The following is an 18968-nucleotide window of genomic DNA, read 5'->3' as shown; positions in this document are numbered from 1 at the left end:
TGTTCTTTATATGGCCTAGTGCTATAAATTTCTCTCTCTTGCTTAGAAATTGGAGAATGCGTTTCATCTAGGAATTGACGTCTCCTACAAAGATACTGTGTTATCACAGAGGCATAGAATCCAAGTCCTAAGATTCAAAGTTGCTAATTCCACTGAGAGAGGAGGCTCAGCCCCATCTCTGTGCAATGAGCATCTGAAATCCACTTCCACCCCAGGCAATAAGAGGCCACAGAGAATATGCAGCTGAGAGGGGCAGGAACGGTCCAGAGTGAGCAGCTGTGCAAGAAACCTTTGGCATTCTCAGCTCTCAGCCCCAGCTCTTTCCCAGCTGGGAACTCCTCCGCACCCCTAGCTCTGGCAGACGCAGAAATGACAGTCTCTCCTTCACAGTGGGGAGACTGAGACTCAGAGAAGTGGTTGGCTTCCCCAGGATCACACAAAAAAACATCTCTAATTCTTAACCTTCACCCTGTTGCCCGAACCACACAGTCCAGACCACAGACCTCATGGGATGGAATTCATGCTCTGTGTGGGGAAATGAGATTGTTGATTTTTCATTTACACAAAAATGAAAAATAAATACCAGATGCTCGAAAACATGTTGCAACTCATCTTCCTGGAACTTAAAAGTGCATTTCTGACTGAGAAAATTAAATTAGAAAATCCACACAGCAAAAAAGATGTTTTGAATGAAATGCACTTTGTCTTTCCCTCGCTCTCACATACATGCACACACACAGTATCTCATTGTTTCTTTTGCGGGGAGCAGCTGTGAAGGAAACTGGGGGAGGGAGATGGACAAAACATCCCATTTTTGTGTTTGGTACAGAGCTAAGCTTTTAGGCCAGCCTTCCTGAACTAGGCGGGGTGTGGCATGCATTAAAATGAAACATCAATGACTCTGTGAAGCTTATAAAACAGCTTGGGAGAAGCCAGTCAACAAGAGAAGGCATCCTAAATTGGGTGAGTTTGCATGTGGAGACTGCCTTCATCTTGACCAAAAAGGTACGTATTGTGGTTTTAATTTTCATTTATGATGAATGATGCTTATCCTAGAGACAGTCTTGGCTTTCTATGGCCCCTTTTCTGCTAACAATAGTAACTAACACGATGGAGGGTTTGTGCCTGCTGCTTTGCAAATTTGGTCTCATTTTTCCTCAAGCTCCCTTCCAAGGTAGATACTAACCACCCCATTTTCAGACGATGAAACCGAGGTTCAGCTATCCCAAACAACAAGTCAAGAGAAGACTGACAACAGATGCCGAACTGGGCTGCCAAACCCATGTTGACTCATCTCCGAGTCTTCTGCTTGCACTGGGCACACTCGTCTATGCTAGATAGACAATAGGAAAATTTTCCCTACACCAGTACTGTCCTGGATGGGTTCACGGGGACCTGTCATCCACTGGTGTGCTGCAACAAAATTAACTGAAAAGTGAACTGGAATTCAACCTGTGAATAGAAAATGCATTTAACAATGTGGTACAAAACTATTTTCCTGAGAAGACATGTTTTCTTGTTGGATTCAGCAGCTAAATGGGTTTTTTAGACCCGCTGACTTGCGGAAATGTATTTTGTTTTATCACGTGAAATCTCAGAAGCCAGTCGTCTTTGGACCTGCAGATCTTTAAAATCAGGGACCAGGTCCTCGGTAATACGCAGGCATCAAGAAAACAGGCTCCTAGGAGACTTGGCCTAAGGAAGTTCTGGCTTCAGAGCTTAGCAGGAACTAACCTGGGCTCATTAACAACATTGGGTACAAAGAGAATGTCAGTGTGGGACCCTAACAGGTAGGGTATTGTGGCCGTACGGGGTGGGGTCCATTCAACATACTGAGGCCCGGGCTTCTCCATGGGGAAGTTCAATGACTGTGAGTTTCAGTTCACAGAGTCAGTGCTGGCCCAGGATAGGTGCACCATAACCTTAGTAGAATTCTTACTAAGTAATTGAATATTCAGTTAAAAGAGCATTTAAATTTTATTTATTTATTTATTTACTTAAAGATTTATTTATTTATTTGACAGAGAGAGAGAGGGAGATTACAAATAGACAGAGAGGTAAGCAGGCTCCCCACTGAGCAGAGAGCCCAATGCAGGGCTCGATCCCAGGACCCTGAGACCATGACCTGAGCCAAAGGCAGAGGCTTAAACCACTGAGGCACCCAGGCATCCCTAAATTATAATTTGTAAAATATGTAAACTCCCCTCATTAAGACATCTTCCCAATAGTATTTAGAAGATGATGCAAAAATATAGGTCACACATACCCAAGTTCATAGGTGTATGTTAATAATGTGATTTACCTTTGATCCAGAGGGAGGGCCTCAGGCCCATTGCTGAGAAGGTTCTTGGCCTTGCAAGGGCAAGAATTTGAGAGCAAGCTGTTTAGAGAAAGGGACAAAGATGTATTAAGTATAGGAGAAAGGAGCTACCTCACAAAATAGTAGTCCCCCCTTCCAGCTGACAAAGACACCCCTTTGCCTCTAATAAAGGGTCTTGTAAGTTTTTTTAATTAACCATATAGGGAGGGGCTCACTCTTTAATTTTGGGTTTTTCATTTACATTGAGTGGTGAGTTTTTCCATTGTTTTAGGATCGTGAAATTACCTGCAGGGAGCAATTTTAAGAATGTCTGACCTTTACCGCTTTTATTACCTGAGGTAATGGGGTCTTGAGGCCTCTGTGGGTCAGAACTTGTAACCCTTTTTATGACCTGCCGACTCCTGGTTAAGGGTTAGCCTAAAACCAAAATGGCTTCACTTTGTTCAACTTGTCTCCCAAGTCCTCTCCTCACTGCCTCCCCTTCAGAAGGTGCTGAAGAAGTGTGGAATGAGCTAGATTGGGAGGGGCCTGGAAAAGAAATTATGGATGCCATCAACCCTTACTCTCGCAGAAAGTTTTAACCAGAGGAGTAAAACTCTTGCAAGGAGAGACATCTTTGGAAGAGATGCGAGCAACACTAAGAATTAGCCTTGCTCTGAAATCCTCCTACAGAGCTAAAGCACATGCTTCAGCCCCCAAGAGAACATCTTGTAATAAGAGATTTGTCAGAGCAAGACAGGGAACTGACTTTTGGTGTAGTTGTCACACGGTGAACTGAGGCTCATCAAGGTTACAGAGGTAGGTGTTTACTGAAAGTCACCAAAGCTGGTGTGCAGAAGGAAACCTGTCTGAGGGTCGCTGCAGGATGGACAGCTGACGATGGCCCCCGGAGTACCAGCTCTCTGCCCCTTCTGGCATTCAGCTTCCATCTGTACACTCGGGGGTTTGGGGAATGGGTAAAGGACCTCTCAAGTCCCGCCAGTTTGGGGGGCCCTGTAGAACGTGCGTAACGTGTGACCAGCCTTTGAGTTTGGATGTTCTGGCCAAGGCACAGAGAACTTGGAGCCTACTGAGGGCCAAGAGTAGAGCTCCGCAGTTCTAAGAATTTCTCAGAGATGGATGCAAATTTTTGTAAGGTCAGGCGATTCCCATCATCTCCCCAAAGGTTAAAATACAGATGTTGTTTACGTGGTGGAAGGAGCCGATGGGAGATGGATTCTCAGAGAAGGTGGGGTCCTACCCCAGACTTGGCTTGCTCAGACTTGGCTTGGAGACTCAGCCACCACCCCGCCACCACCATGCCTGGCTGGCAGCTTTACTCATTATGTAACTGTTCCTTTGGAAATGGAGCAGTGAAACCTCCAGAAGAAAAGCTATTGATTATTAAAGGTTATTTAGAGGTTTAACCATAATAAAGTGGTTATAATTATTCCTGTTATGACACATCCTTTTAAATGCTCAGATCTGAGAACATTTGGCTTGCATGGATTCAGTTTTCTTCATTGCAGGGAGAAAGGCAAAGAGCTAGAAATAGCTCCTGTGCAGCCACAGGCAAGGAGTCACACAAAAGAGGTCAGGGCAAGAAGAAGGGAAGGGAGCTTGGGCTGAAATGCCTGTTGCCAGCTACCGGTCCGCCTCTGGTTAAATGCACATTGGTTTCCCTGTCTATGCAACTAAAAGAATAAATAAAAATAAAAATAAATGCACATCTATGAAAAATATCCCCACGGGGCACCTGGGTGGCTCAATTGTAAGCGTCTGCCTTTAGCTCAGGTCATGGTCCCAGAGTCCTGGGATTGAATCCCTCATTGTCCCTCTCCCACCCCCCTTGCTTGTGTTCCCTCTCTCGCTGTCTCTCTGTCAAATAAATAAAATTTTAAAAAAAGAAAGAAAGAAAGAAAAATATTCCCAACAGACGTCTGTCCAAAGAGAAATTCAGGAAACAATTATTTGTGTCTGCTTTTCATGGTAATAACTAGTTTATGAAGCATTTTCTCTATATCAGACACCACCTGAAATGCTCTCTCTATACATCTCATTTAATTCTCGCAAAACTTCCTGGAGTTGGTATGATTATTATTTCCACGTAATAGCCTGGAAAGCTCAAGTGTGAACTGGACACAGTTATACTTAGTATGTGGCAAAGCCTGCATTCGAACCCAGCTGGGGTGCCTTGGGGTCCCCAATACGCAGCTGCCTGTCAGGTCTCAGGCATATTTCTTGGTTGGTGAACAGCCCAGCAAGGCGGGGGTGGGGGGATGAGAGGCGGGCTGTTGATCAAGGAGGCATCTCTCTTATGAGTCTCCTAACACACCAAATGTCTGCTCGGTTTATGTTCATCTTTTTTCTCTCGCACGGTTCCCTCGACAACTTCAACCTTTTCCTACCCCCACCCCACATCCTTTCTCTTCATTAACAAGTCTGGATTGTGCCTGACACTGCCAGGTCCTGGGGGTGCCTGTCCTTGAAAAATGCATAATTGTGAGGGAGCAGTTGGAAAATAAATCCAAGGAGCTCCAACACCAGGCAGAATGTGCTCTCCCAGGGGCTACAGAGTGTATGGAGAGGCTCCAGGGGGTGGAATGCCTCCCAGTGCCATTGAAGATGATGACCCAGGTGGCCTGCAGGGCGATTGCCAAAGGGTTCAGGGGGAGGTCTCCAGAGAGGTCCCCAGAAATCCCCCCCCCACCGCCGTATGACTGCATGTCCTCGGAAGCCCAGAACAACTCAAGCGGCTTTGTTTCTCCTAACTCCCGGTTCCCTCCACAGCCCCAAGATGGTGACCGCGCTGCTGTTGCTCTCCGCGCTGGCCAGCCTCTTCAGTGCGGCATCCGGACAAGCCTTCCATCTTGGGAAATGCCCGACTCCTCCAGTGCAGGAGAACTTTGATGTGAATAAGGTGTGGTAAAAGGCTAACTTCCTATCTGTTTTGCCTCCCGTTTGAATAAACATCTGCCAGGCTTCAGAGTTAGTATTCTGCTTTGAGTCCCACAGCTAACCTTGGGGTAGGTACTTATCCTCTTTGGGGATCCCCCAAAAGCAGACTCAGGCAAGAACTGGGGAGCAGAGAGTTTGGGGAGGATGATCCCAGGAAGCAATGTGGGTCTGTGGGGAAGCAGACAGAGAAGTAGAAGAGTAACTAAAGGTGCATTCCTCAACAGTAACACTGTTAACAAGAGGGTTCTGTCCTGCTGGGAATCCTCTAAGGAAATGTGTAGAATGCTCCTCAGATTGTCCCATGGAGGGGGTATGAGCCAGCTGTGGGCACTCTGGGGTGCTGGCAAGGTCTTCCGGCAAAGGGGGAGATGTGAGTTCAAGGTGGGCAGCTAGCAGCGTGTTCGTGGGAATTGTCCAGGTGGCAGAGGTGAACCCAGCTAGGCTGAGAGGACACGCAGTAGTTGATGGGCAGGCAGCAGCTCCAGGGCTATTCTCCGTATTCTACGGATGAAGAAGCTCAATGTGAGACAGCTCATCACCGACCCAGGTCGCCCTGCTAATCCATGCAGAGGGGGGATTCAAGACCAGGCTTCGCCACAGTGCTGGGCACCCAGGAGTTCCTCCCGCAGGACCTAGAAGAGGACGGAACTTCCCCAAGAGGCTTTCTTGTTACCTGCACTAAAAAGATTCCAGTATAACCAGGTCCCCATATGTGGCTTTTCTTCCTGGGATCAGGCCCAGCCTTCCTGTGTATATATGTGCATATCTACAAGCCGGGAATAGGAGAAGGAGGCAGCTAGTGGAAACAGGAAAGGTTTCCATTGCTATGAACTCATGCCTAGAGTCTCGCTCTTAAGACATTTTCTCCTTAACAGAAAGTTTGGATCTTTTTTAAGAGCCAGTACTCATGATGGGCAATATTAAAATTGTTATCAGTCACTCACTCCTCAGTATGAATAAGTGTTGGGACCTCTTGGGGTGGACTAGGTACAGGAGTGAGGGACGAGAGCTCAGAGCCTGCAGGTTGTGGGGAAGGAGCACCGTCTACAGAGTCACACAGGGGAGGTAGGAAGGACACATACAGTACAGTTTACATCGCTCACTCTATAACTGTTACAGGCTGGTCCCTTTATTCAGGCAACCCTGCTAAGCTATGGTAGATTTTCCAGAAAAAAATCCAGGGAATTTGAATTATATTTCTGTTTGGGGGTAAAAATCCAAAGACACTTTGATAATTATAATTGGACTATATTTACAAAAGTCCCTTGAGGCGTGAAGCGGGATGTTTAAGAAAGTTTTGCTGAAATATAATTCATATAACACATAATTCACCTGTTTAAAGTTCACTTTCTATTTTTTTGTATAATCAGAGTTATGAAACCATCACCACAATCAATTTTAGAATATTTTCATCATTCCTACCCACAAATAGTCACTCTCCATTTCCCACCCTCCTCCCAGCCCCAGGCAATCAGCTCTCCCTATGAATTTGCCTATTCTGGACATTTCATAGGGGCAGAATCATACAGTATGTGGGTTTTTTTAGACTGATTCCTTTCACGCAACATAATATTTTAAAAGTTCGTCCATACTGTACTATGCATCTATACTTCAGCCCTTTTCATTGGCAAATAATATTCTCCTGCATGGATAATACCACATGTTATTTATCTGTTCATCCTTTGGGTTGTTTACACTTTTAAACTATAAGGAATAATGCTGCTACAAGCATTCATGTGTAAGATTTTTGTGTGCTTGTCTTTATGGGGGTTTTTTGGGTGGACATACATTTTCAGTTCTCCTGGGCGTATAGCTGGAAGAATTGCTAGGTCATATGGTAACTCCACGTTAATCTTTTGAGAAACTGCCAGACTGTTTTCCAAAAGAGCTGCATCACCATTTTACATTCCCACCAGCAGTGTCTCACACCGATCTCTCCGTATCTTTGCTCACACTTGTTATCACATCTTTTGGATTATAGCCCTTAAAATTTTAGAGGGCACGAAGTGGTATCTCATTGTGGTTTTGATTTGTATTTCTCTGATGGTTAATGATGATGAGCATCTTTTCATGCATTTATTGTCCATTTGTATATCTTCTTTGGAGAAATGTCTGAGTCCTTTGCCCATCTTTTACTTGGGTTATTTATCTTTTAATTGTTGAGCTCTGAGAATTCTTTATATGTTTTAGATACAAGTCTCTTATCAGATATAGGATTTGCAAATATTTACCCCATCCTGTGGATTCTCTTTTCACTTTATCAATGTGTCCTTTGAAGCACAAAAGTTTTTAATATTAATGAGTTACAATTTATCTATTTTCTTCTTTTGTGGCTTGTGCTTTTGATTTCTAAAAAACTCATTGCCTAATGCAAGGTTATGAAGATTAATTTCTATATTTTCTTAAAAGAGGTTTTTTTTTTTAGTTTTAATCATTACATTTAAGTTTGCGGTCCATTTTAAGTTAAACTTTGTATATAGGATGATATAGAAGTCCAACTTTATTATTTTGGATATTCAGTTGTCACAGAACTTTTTGTTGACAAGACTATTCTTCCATCGGGACGCCTGGGTGGCTCAGTTGGTTAAGCGGCTGCCTTCGGCTCAGGTCATGATCCCAGCGTCCTGGGATCGAGTCCCACATCGGGCTCCTTGCTTGGTGGGGAGCCTGCTTCTCCATCTGCCTCTGCCTGCCACTCTGTCTTCCTGTGCTTTCTCTCGCTTCTCTCTCTATGACAAATAAATAAATAAAACCTTTAAAAAAAAAAAAAAAGACTATTCTTCCATCGAATAATCTTGGCATCCTTGTTGAAAATCAATTGGCCATATATGTAAGAGTTTATTTTTTGGACTTTCAATTCTATTATATTGTTATATATATCCATCTTTATGCTAGTGCTATACAGTATTGATTACTATAGCTTTGTAGTAAGTTTTGAAATTAGAATATATGAGGCCTCCAACTTTGTTCTTCTGGCTAGTCTGAATCCTTTTCATTTCCATATGAATTTCAGGATCTGGTTGTCAATTTCTGTAAAAAAGCAGAGTTGTTTTTTGTTTTGTTTTGTTTTTATGGGCCCAATATGTTTCCACTGTGCTTCCCTCTTGTTTTGTTTTTATAAAGACTGCACTGAATCTAAATCAATCTGGAGAACATTGTCATCTTAACAATTTTAAGCCTTCTAGTCCCTGAACATAGATTATCTTTCCATTTATTTAGGTCTTCTTTCCTTTCTTTCAACAACATTTTATATTTTTCAGAGTATAAGTTTTGCGTTTCTTTGGTTAAATTTATTCCTAAGTATTTTATTTGTTTGATACTATTGTAAGTGGAATTTTCATAACTTATAGAGGGTTCATTGTAAGTGTAGAAACCCGTTTGCTTTCTATATATTGATCTCGTATCCTTTAACCTTGCTAATTTCATTCATCAGTTCCTATAGTTCTTGTGTGTGTGGATTCCTTGGGATTTTCTATTACAAAATTATGCTATCTGCAAATACAGATAGTTTTGCTTCTATCTTTTCCAGGATTCTTTTTTCATTTCTTTCCTTTTTTTTTTTGAAAGTGAGAATGAGAGAGAGAGAGCAGGCGGTGGGAAGTGGGCGGGGGAGAGGGGGGGCTTGCACAGGAGCAGGGAGGGGCAGAGGGGCAGGGAGAGAGAGGATCCCAAGTAGGCTCCCCAATCAGTGTGGAGCCCAGTGCAGGGCTCAGTCTCTCAATTCCCAAGATCATGATCTGAGCCAAAATCAAGAGCTGGAAGCCGAACAGACTGAGCCTGCAGGCGCCTCTCCAGAATTCTTTTTAAACATTGCTCTCTCCTTATGCGGTTAGAGAAGCAGACCCAAAACCATGAAACGGCTTTCACAAAAATACTATGAAATTATAAAGAAGCATGACATGAAAAGGAATCTTCAACCTCCGAGTTGCCTCTTTACTGGAAAATCACGCTTCCTCGGTTTTAATTGTGGAGCCCTGAACTCACCTTAACAATAATAGAACTCTTTTAAATGCTCTGTATAAAATGGAGCTTTTTTTGAGGATGCCGAGGTAACCAAATGGTCTTTCATCTTATTTTTCGGTGCTTTAAGTGAATGTTTATTTCAGTGGTTTAATGGAAAGATGTGCTTTCATAAATGAGTGGAACATTTATGTCATAAACAGGAGTATAGATTTGAGCAAAGAGCCATGTGACTGGCGTAATACTGCCCCCTGTTGGCAGGACGCTCTCAGTTCAAAGCCTGACTCCATTGAAGGTGAGTGCATCTCCGATTTTTCCCTTGTTGGGTAATAAATTTCTAAAATCTTTTGAATTAGTATTTTGACTAAGTAAATATATTCATATGGTTCAAAATTCTAAGTGTACCAAAGAACATTCGATGAAAAGCTTTATTCCTTCCCACCTCAGTTTGCCTCTCTAGTAGCAACCAGTATAAACAGTTCACTGTGTGTCTTTTGGGAGATAATGTTTACATCCACAAATACATACATAACTGCAGTAGGCAGAACGATGTCCACACCCAGATCCCTGGAACCTATGGATATGCTACTTTCCATGGAAAGGGGAATTGTGTTGATGTCATTAAAGTTCTAGACTTGGAGATGGCAAGAGTGGCCTGGATTATCCAGTGAGCCCAGTCTAATCACTGAAAACAGAGAATCTTCCCCAGCTGTGGTCAGAAAGATGCAGTGCGATAAGGATGTCCCCTGCTTTTGCTGGCCCTGAAGATGGAGGAAGGAGTTCACCAACCAAGGAATGTGGGTGACCTCTAGAACTTGGACAAGGCAAGAAGACAGAGTTCTCTAGAGCCTCTAGAAAGGAACACAGCCTTGCCAACACCTTGATATTAACCAAGCTCACTTGATGTACAGAACTGTGAGACCACAAATTCATGTTGTGAGCTTGTGGTAACTTGTTTGTTATAGCAGGGACAGAAAATGAATGTAATTGGGGCCTAGGAGGCTCAGTTGGTTGAGCATCTGCTTCGGCTCAGGTCCTGATCTCAGGGTCCTGGGATAGAGCCCCACATCAGGATCCCTGCTCAGCAGGGAGTCTGCTTCTCCTTCTCCCTCTACCCCCATTCATGCTTGCGCGCTCTCTCTCTCTCTCTCTCTAGTGCTCGCTCTCTCTCAAAATAAGTAAATAAAATCTTTTAAAAAATGAATATAATAACCTTTCCCCCCATTTTTCCATGTGCTCTATTTTTCACCCAGCTCTTTTTTCATTGAATGTATCTTGGAGTAATTGTATATGACTCCTTTAAGAAAAGGAGTATAACATTCCATTGCATGGATGTGCCATCATTTATGGACCCCATTCCCTACTAATGCTCACTTAGACTCTAGTTTCCTGTGTTTCGTTCTTAAAAACAGTACTGCAGCAAATAACCTCATATATGCACTGTATGTATTTTCAGCTTTGCTAGATAATTCCACATTGCCCCCCCCCCATGGAGGTTGTAAATTGGAGCAGTCTCCATGCAAGACGGTGCATGGACACAAGAAAACACCTGTCTCCCCTCACCCACAGCCACACACTTCCTTTAATGCTGACTCTGTACATGAAGTTATAAACTGAGACCAAGCCCCCAGGGGAAGAATGATATCAGTCTCCTAAATCCTGATCACCTGCCAAAAGCCTTTGTGACCAGTTCCCTCTCCAGGGTCAAATGAGGAGAATTCTGCCAATCCTGGAGTTCCAGTTCCCCACAGGAACATATCTGATTTTGCACACAATTCAGAGATGCCTTGTAGAATCACAAAATATTTGAGATGGCACCTTACATCATCTGGACTGCTCCCTCTCTTTTACAGAGTCTAGAATTTCACATAGATTTTGGCTGGAGGGGCCACTGACAGCATATCTAAATAAAAAGCACTTGAGGAATAAAATGCAGCATTCGACAAACGCCTGCACATCTGATTCACTTACTCTCCTTTGAATCAATATCTGGCTCAGTTGCTGTTGGGAACAATGCAGTCCATTTTGCTTGGTTTCCCAGGAAAGGGCTCTGCTCTAAAAGACAATAGGGAGAGTTTGCAGGTCCCCAGAGAACCGCAGAGTTTTCTCTGTTTGTTGTTATCTCTGCAGTATCTTGGACGATGGTATGAAATTGAGAAGATCCCGGTGAGCTTTGAGAAGGGAAGTTGCATCCAGGCCAACTACTCGTTAATGGAAAACGGAAACATCAAAGTGGTAAACCAGGAGTTGAGGTGAGTGGCTGTGGTTTCAAAAGCAGCACAGTCCTGGAGCCAGCCACCAGAGAGCTGTCCTGGGGTGACTGGGTGTCCTTGCAGTCTAGTTCAAAGGGGATGCCATTGCGGCTGGGTATGCACTGCCTGTTCACAGCAGGTCCTGAGATGATGACTCTTGGCAAGCGGAATGGCGGGGCATGGCGGGTGGGGGGGGAGGTGCGAGGAACTACTCATTTATTTGTAAGACCACTGGCAGAGCATTTTGCTGTATTGTGTACTTACTCTATTGTGTACTCCCTGTATTATGTACCTGTTGTATATGTACTCCCCAGGAAAGGCACTTGGGACTCAATGGGACCCCAAACAGTAGGGTTCCCACTTTAATTGTGAAATAGATACTCAGCAGAGGACAAGGGGAGGAATCTTCTCATCTGATCTCCCAAACCAAGAGAGAAGCCCTTGTACGTTATCTACTGACAGAGGACATTCAACTCTGCTTGAATCCTTCCAGGAATGGATAGCTCATTGCCTTCCATGACATTTTATTCCATCTCCAGACAACTTTGACTATTAGATACAGACATAAACCTCTGGGTTTTGTGACAGGAAAGCTTAGAAAAGTATACTTTTTTATTACTGGGAGCTTCTAATGGATTTCTATTTGATACAAAAATTCATACTTTAGAAAGCAAATGTAAACTTTAAAAGAGCCCCAGAAAAAGTTCCTACCTTCCACAACAAAAATCAGAGCAACAATAAATAGTGACAGGTATTAAGCACTTCCTTTGTTCAAGGCACTGTTTTGTACACACCTGTACACATGTGGACCTATATGTATGTATATGTAAATGAGTGTGCATATTCATTTCATCCCCATAGCGACCCTGAGGTAGATGCTGTTATTAACCTCATTTTTCTAGAAGAGGAAACTGAGGTACAGAGAGGTCAAGTAATTTCCCAAGGGCCACACAGCTTGTAAGTAACACCACGGAAATTTAAGAAGTGAAATGAGGAAGAGGACAGAGGACACATGAAAGGAAGGCTGGGGATGAAGGGTTGTCCTTCCTGTTCCCTACAGTATCTGAGAACAGTGTCAACTCCAAAAAAACAACCACAACCCAGCCTGGAAGTTACTAGGGCTTCGTGTGGCTATCCTACTATCCACTAAGCTTCCTGTGTGCCAAGATACCGGGGGGGGGGGGGGCGGGTGTGACTCCTGGCCCTGTGTACATACAAGAGTGAGAGTCTTACTCTTAAGGGCCTATAAAGAGAAAACCAGCTTATTTCAGAGCCCAGGAAAGGCTCCAGGAATTGGGAGGCAGGCAGCCATCTAAAGTTGCAGTGACTTCATTTCAAATATTTTGTCCCATTCTGTGACCAAGAGTCAGGCCATGACACAGATCCCAAACCTCTTTCACCTCTCCTTTGGAGCTGGCAGGGAGTCGTCTGGAACTGTATCCTGAGTATTAGGTTGCTTAGCCTGCAGGGTCACGTCTGTTTAAGATTCAAGGGCACACAGAGAAAGGTTTGCTAGTTCAGGAGAGCGAAACGGTTTTCCTCTCAGGAGTACTGTCAAATGGGCAGAGAGGCACAGCATGGAGTCTGAGCAAAGTACTCTTAGCCAGGGTCGGAGAACCTGAGGGCCAGGGCAGCTGGCACAGGGCTGGGAGCTGAAGGGTTCAGGCTGGAGAATTAGGCTGCCCAGTTTCAAATCCTGGTTCTGCCAGATACTGACAATGGGATCTTCAGTGATTTATGCTCATTCTCTAAGCCTCCGTTTCCTCTCTGTAAAATGGCGATAATCATAAAACTTCCCTCCCTTAGGGCTTTGTGAGCTTTGGGTGAGATAACACGTGCAAATCACTTAGAACAGTGTTTGGTGTGGTCTAATCATTTAATAAATACTGCTGCCTCCCTTGAAAAAGACATGTGTGTTTTTCCCATGATCAAACTGTGAGCTTATGATCAGAGAATTTTTTTTGGAAACTGTTCTGGACAAAGCATAAATGATGAAGGAAAGGGGAGGAGTCTGTTGAGAAGAGGCTGGTTTGTTGCTAAGCAACCATATGCAGATGGAAACGGACCTTCTTCTTGTCTTCCCAGTGGAGTTCCAGGCGACAGCTCAGGGTCTGGTCTCCAGCCCTACTTGAGGACAGACATCCAGCAGCATATCCAACAGCATCAGAGTACCCCTGCCTTCCTTCCTTACCTGTTTCTTGTCTGGTTTCTGGACATCAACACTAAACATAGCCTACTGACTTTATTTGATAGAGAGTGAGAGAGATCACAAGTAGGCAGAACAGCACACAGAGAGGGGGCAGGGGAGGGGGGTAAGCAGGCTCCCTGCTGAGCAGAGAGCCCAGCCCATGGCTGGATCCCAGGACCCTGAGATCATGACCTGAGCCAAAGGCAGAGGCTTAAACCACTGAGGCACCTGGGCGCCCCTCCTACTGACTTTCTAACACACGCTACTCCTCTAGTTTTAGTTTGCCCCTTGAGGAGAGACAAATGGGCTCCTCATCCTTCAGTGTCCTCAAAGAGCCCTGTGATATGTGAGCACCTTCCTTCAGTCTATCCCCAGGCCTTTTCCCGCTCCCCCAGGTCCCCAAGGTCATGGCCAGTTACCCGGAAATGGAGCCAGCTCCCTTCAAAAGAGTGAAAGTACTTCATCCAATCTGAGACCATCACTTCAGAAACACCACCATTTTATAAACCACTAAGAAAGAAATGACACTGCCAATTGTAAGTGGAAGGTGGCACTCGTTGTGAGATGGGCATTTCTTCTCATTCAACATCTCTGAGAATCACAATTGTTTTCTCTTTGCCTGCTGTACCTGGCCGGGGTCAAAACCTCCCACACTCAGTCAGAAGCCTGCTGGGCTGGATAGGGGTCTTGGAGCTCAGGTGAATGAATGCCTTTATGGGACAGATGTCACTGAGACCCCAAGAGCAGGGAAAGCTTGCAGATCTCCAGACTTCCAGCAGTCCTTGTTTTTTTTGTTTGTTTGTTTGTTTTTTCCTTTGGCTCTTTCTTGTTTCTAAAGAAGCTAATCTTCTTAGTGTGTTGGGTTGTTTCATTTGTTTGTTTTTTCCTTCTCTTTTACTCCCTCCCTCTGGAGCCTGAGAATGGAAAATGGCCTTGCAGGACCCAAAAAATAGCCCTAAAGGGCAAAGGCCTAACATGTTATCCGGTCCTGGAGCATTTCAGTTCTTGCTTCTTATCACTCCAAGGCCATTTGCTTCCGCCTGGTGTGAGACAGTGACAAAGGAGAGGGGACAGAGCCTTCCTAACCAGCAATCACATTCTTGCCGGCCTTTCACTGATTTTTGGCTTCCCATGAGTTAAGGTTTTTCGTTGTTTTGTTTTTTTTTGTTTTAACGCATTGCAGATCTGATGGAACTGTGAATCAAATCGAAGGTGAAGCCACCCAGGGCAACCTTACAGAGCCTGCCAAGCTGGGAGTTAAGTTTTTCTGGTGTAAGTATTCACTTCCCTTGGGAGGTTTCAGGGATAAGAGATACGGAAAGCTAGAGCCTTTTCTACCTCACATGAGAAGTTAGAGCCCTGGGTGGGAACACTCCTGTCACATCTGGGTGTCACCTGTCATGACTTAATACATAATTATTTGTTGAGCACCGGCTACATGCAGCTCAGGGCTAGGCACCAAAGATACAATAATGAGCCAGACAGAGCTGGGCTTGTCCCTGAGGGACTTAAAACCCAGTGTGGATACTGACAAGTACATAGGCGATTTACTATTAAAAACTACCACGTTTCCATAGAGGAAGCACAAAGAACAGCACACAGGGTCTGAGCAGTAGGATAACCAATCCCGCCTTTCCCACTTCCCACCTCTCCCCACCCCCCCCAGGAAACAGAGGCTGGAAACATTACTGGTTAGTAATAGTTAATAATGGTGTTCTTAGCAGAACAATTGATATGCACAGAAGCTTGACAGCAAGAGATAACAGTGAAGGCAAATCTGAGCCCCAGCTCTGTCTGCCACTTTCTGGCCACACTGTGGGTTTCTCTGAGGGATATTTGATCATGGGCATGTGCCCTCTGAGCTCTGGGCTCATGGAGGAATGGACACGGGCAACAGAGAAAACACCAAATACTAGTTTTACTGTTGATAGAGACACACGGGAGAAGGCAGGTCAGAAATGTGAGATTTCTTAATTCCCAGTGTGCTCGAAGTTCCCTCTCCCCACCCAAGTGGCGGATACTGAAGTCACAGCTGCAAGAGGAATCACTACCTCCCACCCCTCATCAAGCCCATAGAGGGGAGCAGAGAGGACACTCTTATTTTATACACCAAGATAGGAACGCTGGGAGATGAAAACTGTTCTTCCTGCACATGTGACCATAGGCAGATATCGTCACCTCTGTGCCCAGTGTCGCAAAGGTAAACGAGATGGCAAATGCTCCGTAAACGGAAGGGGCTTTGTACATGTCAGTTTCTCTTGTTTATATCACAAATAAGAAAGTCCAAGTGCAGAAGAGCTAGATGATGGAGGCAAGGTCACTGGACTAATTAGAGGCAGACTTGGGACCAAAACATAGGACCCCAAACTCTCAATTGAGGGGTGGGGATAGGAGGCAAGGCCAAATATTAAGGGCATGACCTTACAAAAGAAGCCTGGAACAGGAGCTGGAAGAGGCAGGAGCTCCTGGCAGGGCAAGCAGAGGAGGAGGAGATGTATTCTGGTGGAGGATCAGACATTTGCACTGGGTTTTCCAGGGTGTGTGGAGGATTATGGGAAAGGCTATCCCAAGTGCAAGAATGGCAAGAGGAAAGGCCTGCAGAGAGAAGCCCAGAGGATGGGCAGATACGTGGAGCACAAGACAAGACTGGGTAGAGCCTCAAAAGCCATGTTTCTGGGTTGAAGTGCCTCCCAGAGGCAGTAGGAGGCTGTCAGAGTTTTCCAATAGAGAATCATGGAAATTTTCTTTGCTGAGAAGAAACATCTGGGTAAATGGGTCTTGAGATCTAGACCCTGTGGGAGGAAGACAGCATGAGGCCATCACCAAAAGAGGTTGGAAGAACATTTCCTCCAGACAGCTCAGGGTTGCAGAGTCCAGCTGGGAACACACAAAGCAGTGGAAAGTCACAGATAGCAGATATGTGACAAATACGAGCTTCTCATGGGGAGCCCAGCAGGCAGGCACCAACAGGGCTAGAAAGGTAAGTCAGAAACCGCACTCAGTGTGGGCCCCGTAGCCTTGTACAGGCTTCTGTCCATCAGGCATCCTCCAAGTGTCCTTCCTTTTTCATATTTATAAAACAGGTAGAAAGTCAGACAGAGGAGGGACCTTGCTGGGTTGTCATCTGGATTGGCCCTCTTGTATTATACTGATGACCAGCTGGGTCTTTGACGCCCAGCCAAGCTCTAACCTCTCACACACTGCCTCCTTTGTCCAGCTTCTCATGGTCATTCACGAGTGTTGAGATATGGTTTGGCTTGGCAAACGGGGATTATTTTGGAGTGGAGGAGGTGGGATGCTTGAAACCCAGGAAAGCAAACCACCCATGATGGGATATGTGTCGAAATCTTTTGTTCTTATGGGGTCAGCTCACAGCTTTCTGCATTTGGGTTCATATTCCACTTAACTTTAACAAGGTAGGCTATGACTTTTCCTTGCCTTGGACTGCAGTGTGGAGGTTAAGTTAATAGAGGAAGTTTCTGGATTCAGATGGAGAAGGTAAATCTTCCCTCTTTTTCCATAAAGACCCATTAATGCTGAAATTTTGATACTAGGCAGATGTCATTCAATGAACCCTTATAGGCCCTTTGTGAGAGTTTTTAACCTGTTATCACCTGATTTACCATATTCTTAAGAACAGAGGAACTTTTGAAGATCACACAAAAAGAACAACAAATCAACATTAGTCCTTAATTCCTTCCCCAGGCAGTTTCTAAAGGAAGCGGGGAAGTACAGACCTGGAAAGCCTGGGGCCCCTGACCTCACATTCTCTTTTCTTCTAAAGATTTTTAAAAATTTATTTGGGGGGGCGGGCAGAGAGCGCACATAAGCAGAGGGAGCTGCAGAGGGACAAGGAGACTCCCCGATGAGCAGGGAGCCTGATGTCGGACTCCATCCCAGGACCCTGAAATCGTGAACTGAGCCACCCGGGCATCCCCTGACTTCACATTCTTGACTCCACTTATCTAAGTGGTGCCTCCATTTGTACTAGTGCTCAGTCAGCCTATTAGTCTAGGGCGTCCAACAAAATTCCCTATGAACCGTCACCAATCTGCTGCCAGGGAGGGAGGATCCAGAATGATGGCTCTGAGCTCGGGCTGCAGACTGGAATCACTGGGGGAGACTTCAGGAGTTCCAGTCACTTCCACATCCAGTCACTTCCACATCAGGGCAGGCCTGAAGGTGGTGGCCTAGGATTTTTTAAAGCTCCCATAAGATTCCCACATGAATTCAGAGTTAAGAAGCACTAATGTAGGGCGCCTGGGTGGCTCAGTGAGTTAAGCCGCTGCCTTTGGCTCAGGTCATGATCTCAGGGTCCTGGGATCGAGTCCCGCATCGGGCTCTCTGCTCAGCAGGGAGTCTGCTTCCTCCTCTCTCTCTCTCTGCCTTCCTCTCTGCCTACTTGTGATCTCTCTCGGTCAAATAAATAAATAAAATCTTTAAAAAAAAAAAGTGGGTATCTCTGATGAGGGATGACCTCTTTTAAAAAAAAAAAAAAAGAAGAAGCACTAATGTAGGGCGCCTGGGTGGCTCAGTGGGTTAAGCCGCTGCTTTAGGCTCGGGTCGTGATCTCAGGGTCCTGGGATCGAGTCCCGCATTGGGCTCTCTGCTCAGCAGGGAGCCTGCTTCCTCCTCTCTCTCTCTGCCTGCCTTTGCCTGCTTGTGATCTCTGTCAAATGAATAAATAAGTAAATAAGAAAAAAGACTAAAAAAAAAAAAAAAAGAAAAAGAAGCACTAATGTAGAAGAACTAGGACCCTGACTTCCTGGGTCCTGGAGAGGAAGGTTCCTCTTGCCCTGTTCCCGCTTAACACTGCCCTCCTCTGGTTCTCAGTGATGCCATCGGCTCCATACTGGGTTCTGGCCACCGACTACGAGAACTACGCCCTCGTGTACTCCTGCACCACAATCGTCTGGCTTTTTCACATGGATCATGTTTGGATCTTGGGAAGAAACCCTTATCTCCCTCCAGAAACTGTGACCTATCTAAAAGATATCCTGACCTCTAATGACATTGACATTGAGAAAATGACTATCACTGATCAAGTGAATTGCCCTGAGTCACTGTGAGAGGCTCGAGGGAACCTGCATTACTTCCTGTTACTTCTTTTGCTTTGCTCCCCACCCCCATAAAGACAAACGCACCACCGCAAACCATTGCAAACACCAAGAAGGGAAATTTGACAGCAGAAACCCATGCAGAGAAAGTCAAGGAGAGTTGGCCCAAACACTTAGCCATGCACCAGTCTGTGACCTTGCCAGTCTAATAATAAACTTGTTGCTGACCTGCTGTGCTCACAGTAGATTCTGAA

At 45.0% G+C, this 18968-nt stretch overlaps 1 protein-coding gene across 1 annotated transcript; it reads left to right on the top strand.

Moving 5' to 3' along the window:
* The first annotated feature begins 662 nt into the window (after nt 1–662).
* APOD (apolipoprotein D) lies at nt 663–18968 on the top strand. The gene is made up of 5 exons (XM_082700671.1): nt 663–1005; nt 5090–5219; nt 11348–11469; nt 14841–14929; nt 18491–18968. Exons 2-5 carry the CDS (start codon nt 5097–5099, stop codon nt 18724–18726), a joined length of 570 nt encoding a protein of 189 aa, XP_082556797.1. The 5' UTR covers nt 663–1005; nt 5090–5096; the 3' UTR covers nt 18727–18968.

The sequence above is a fragment of the Mustela nivalis genome, assembly GCF_964662115.1.
Source record: "Mustela nivalis genome assembly, chromosome: 1".
Taxonomy (NCBI): domain Eukaryota; kingdom Metazoa; phylum Chordata; class Mammalia; order Carnivora; family Mustelidae; genus Mustela; species Mustela nivalis.
This window is presented reverse-complemented; position numbering and strand designations above follow the sequence as displayed.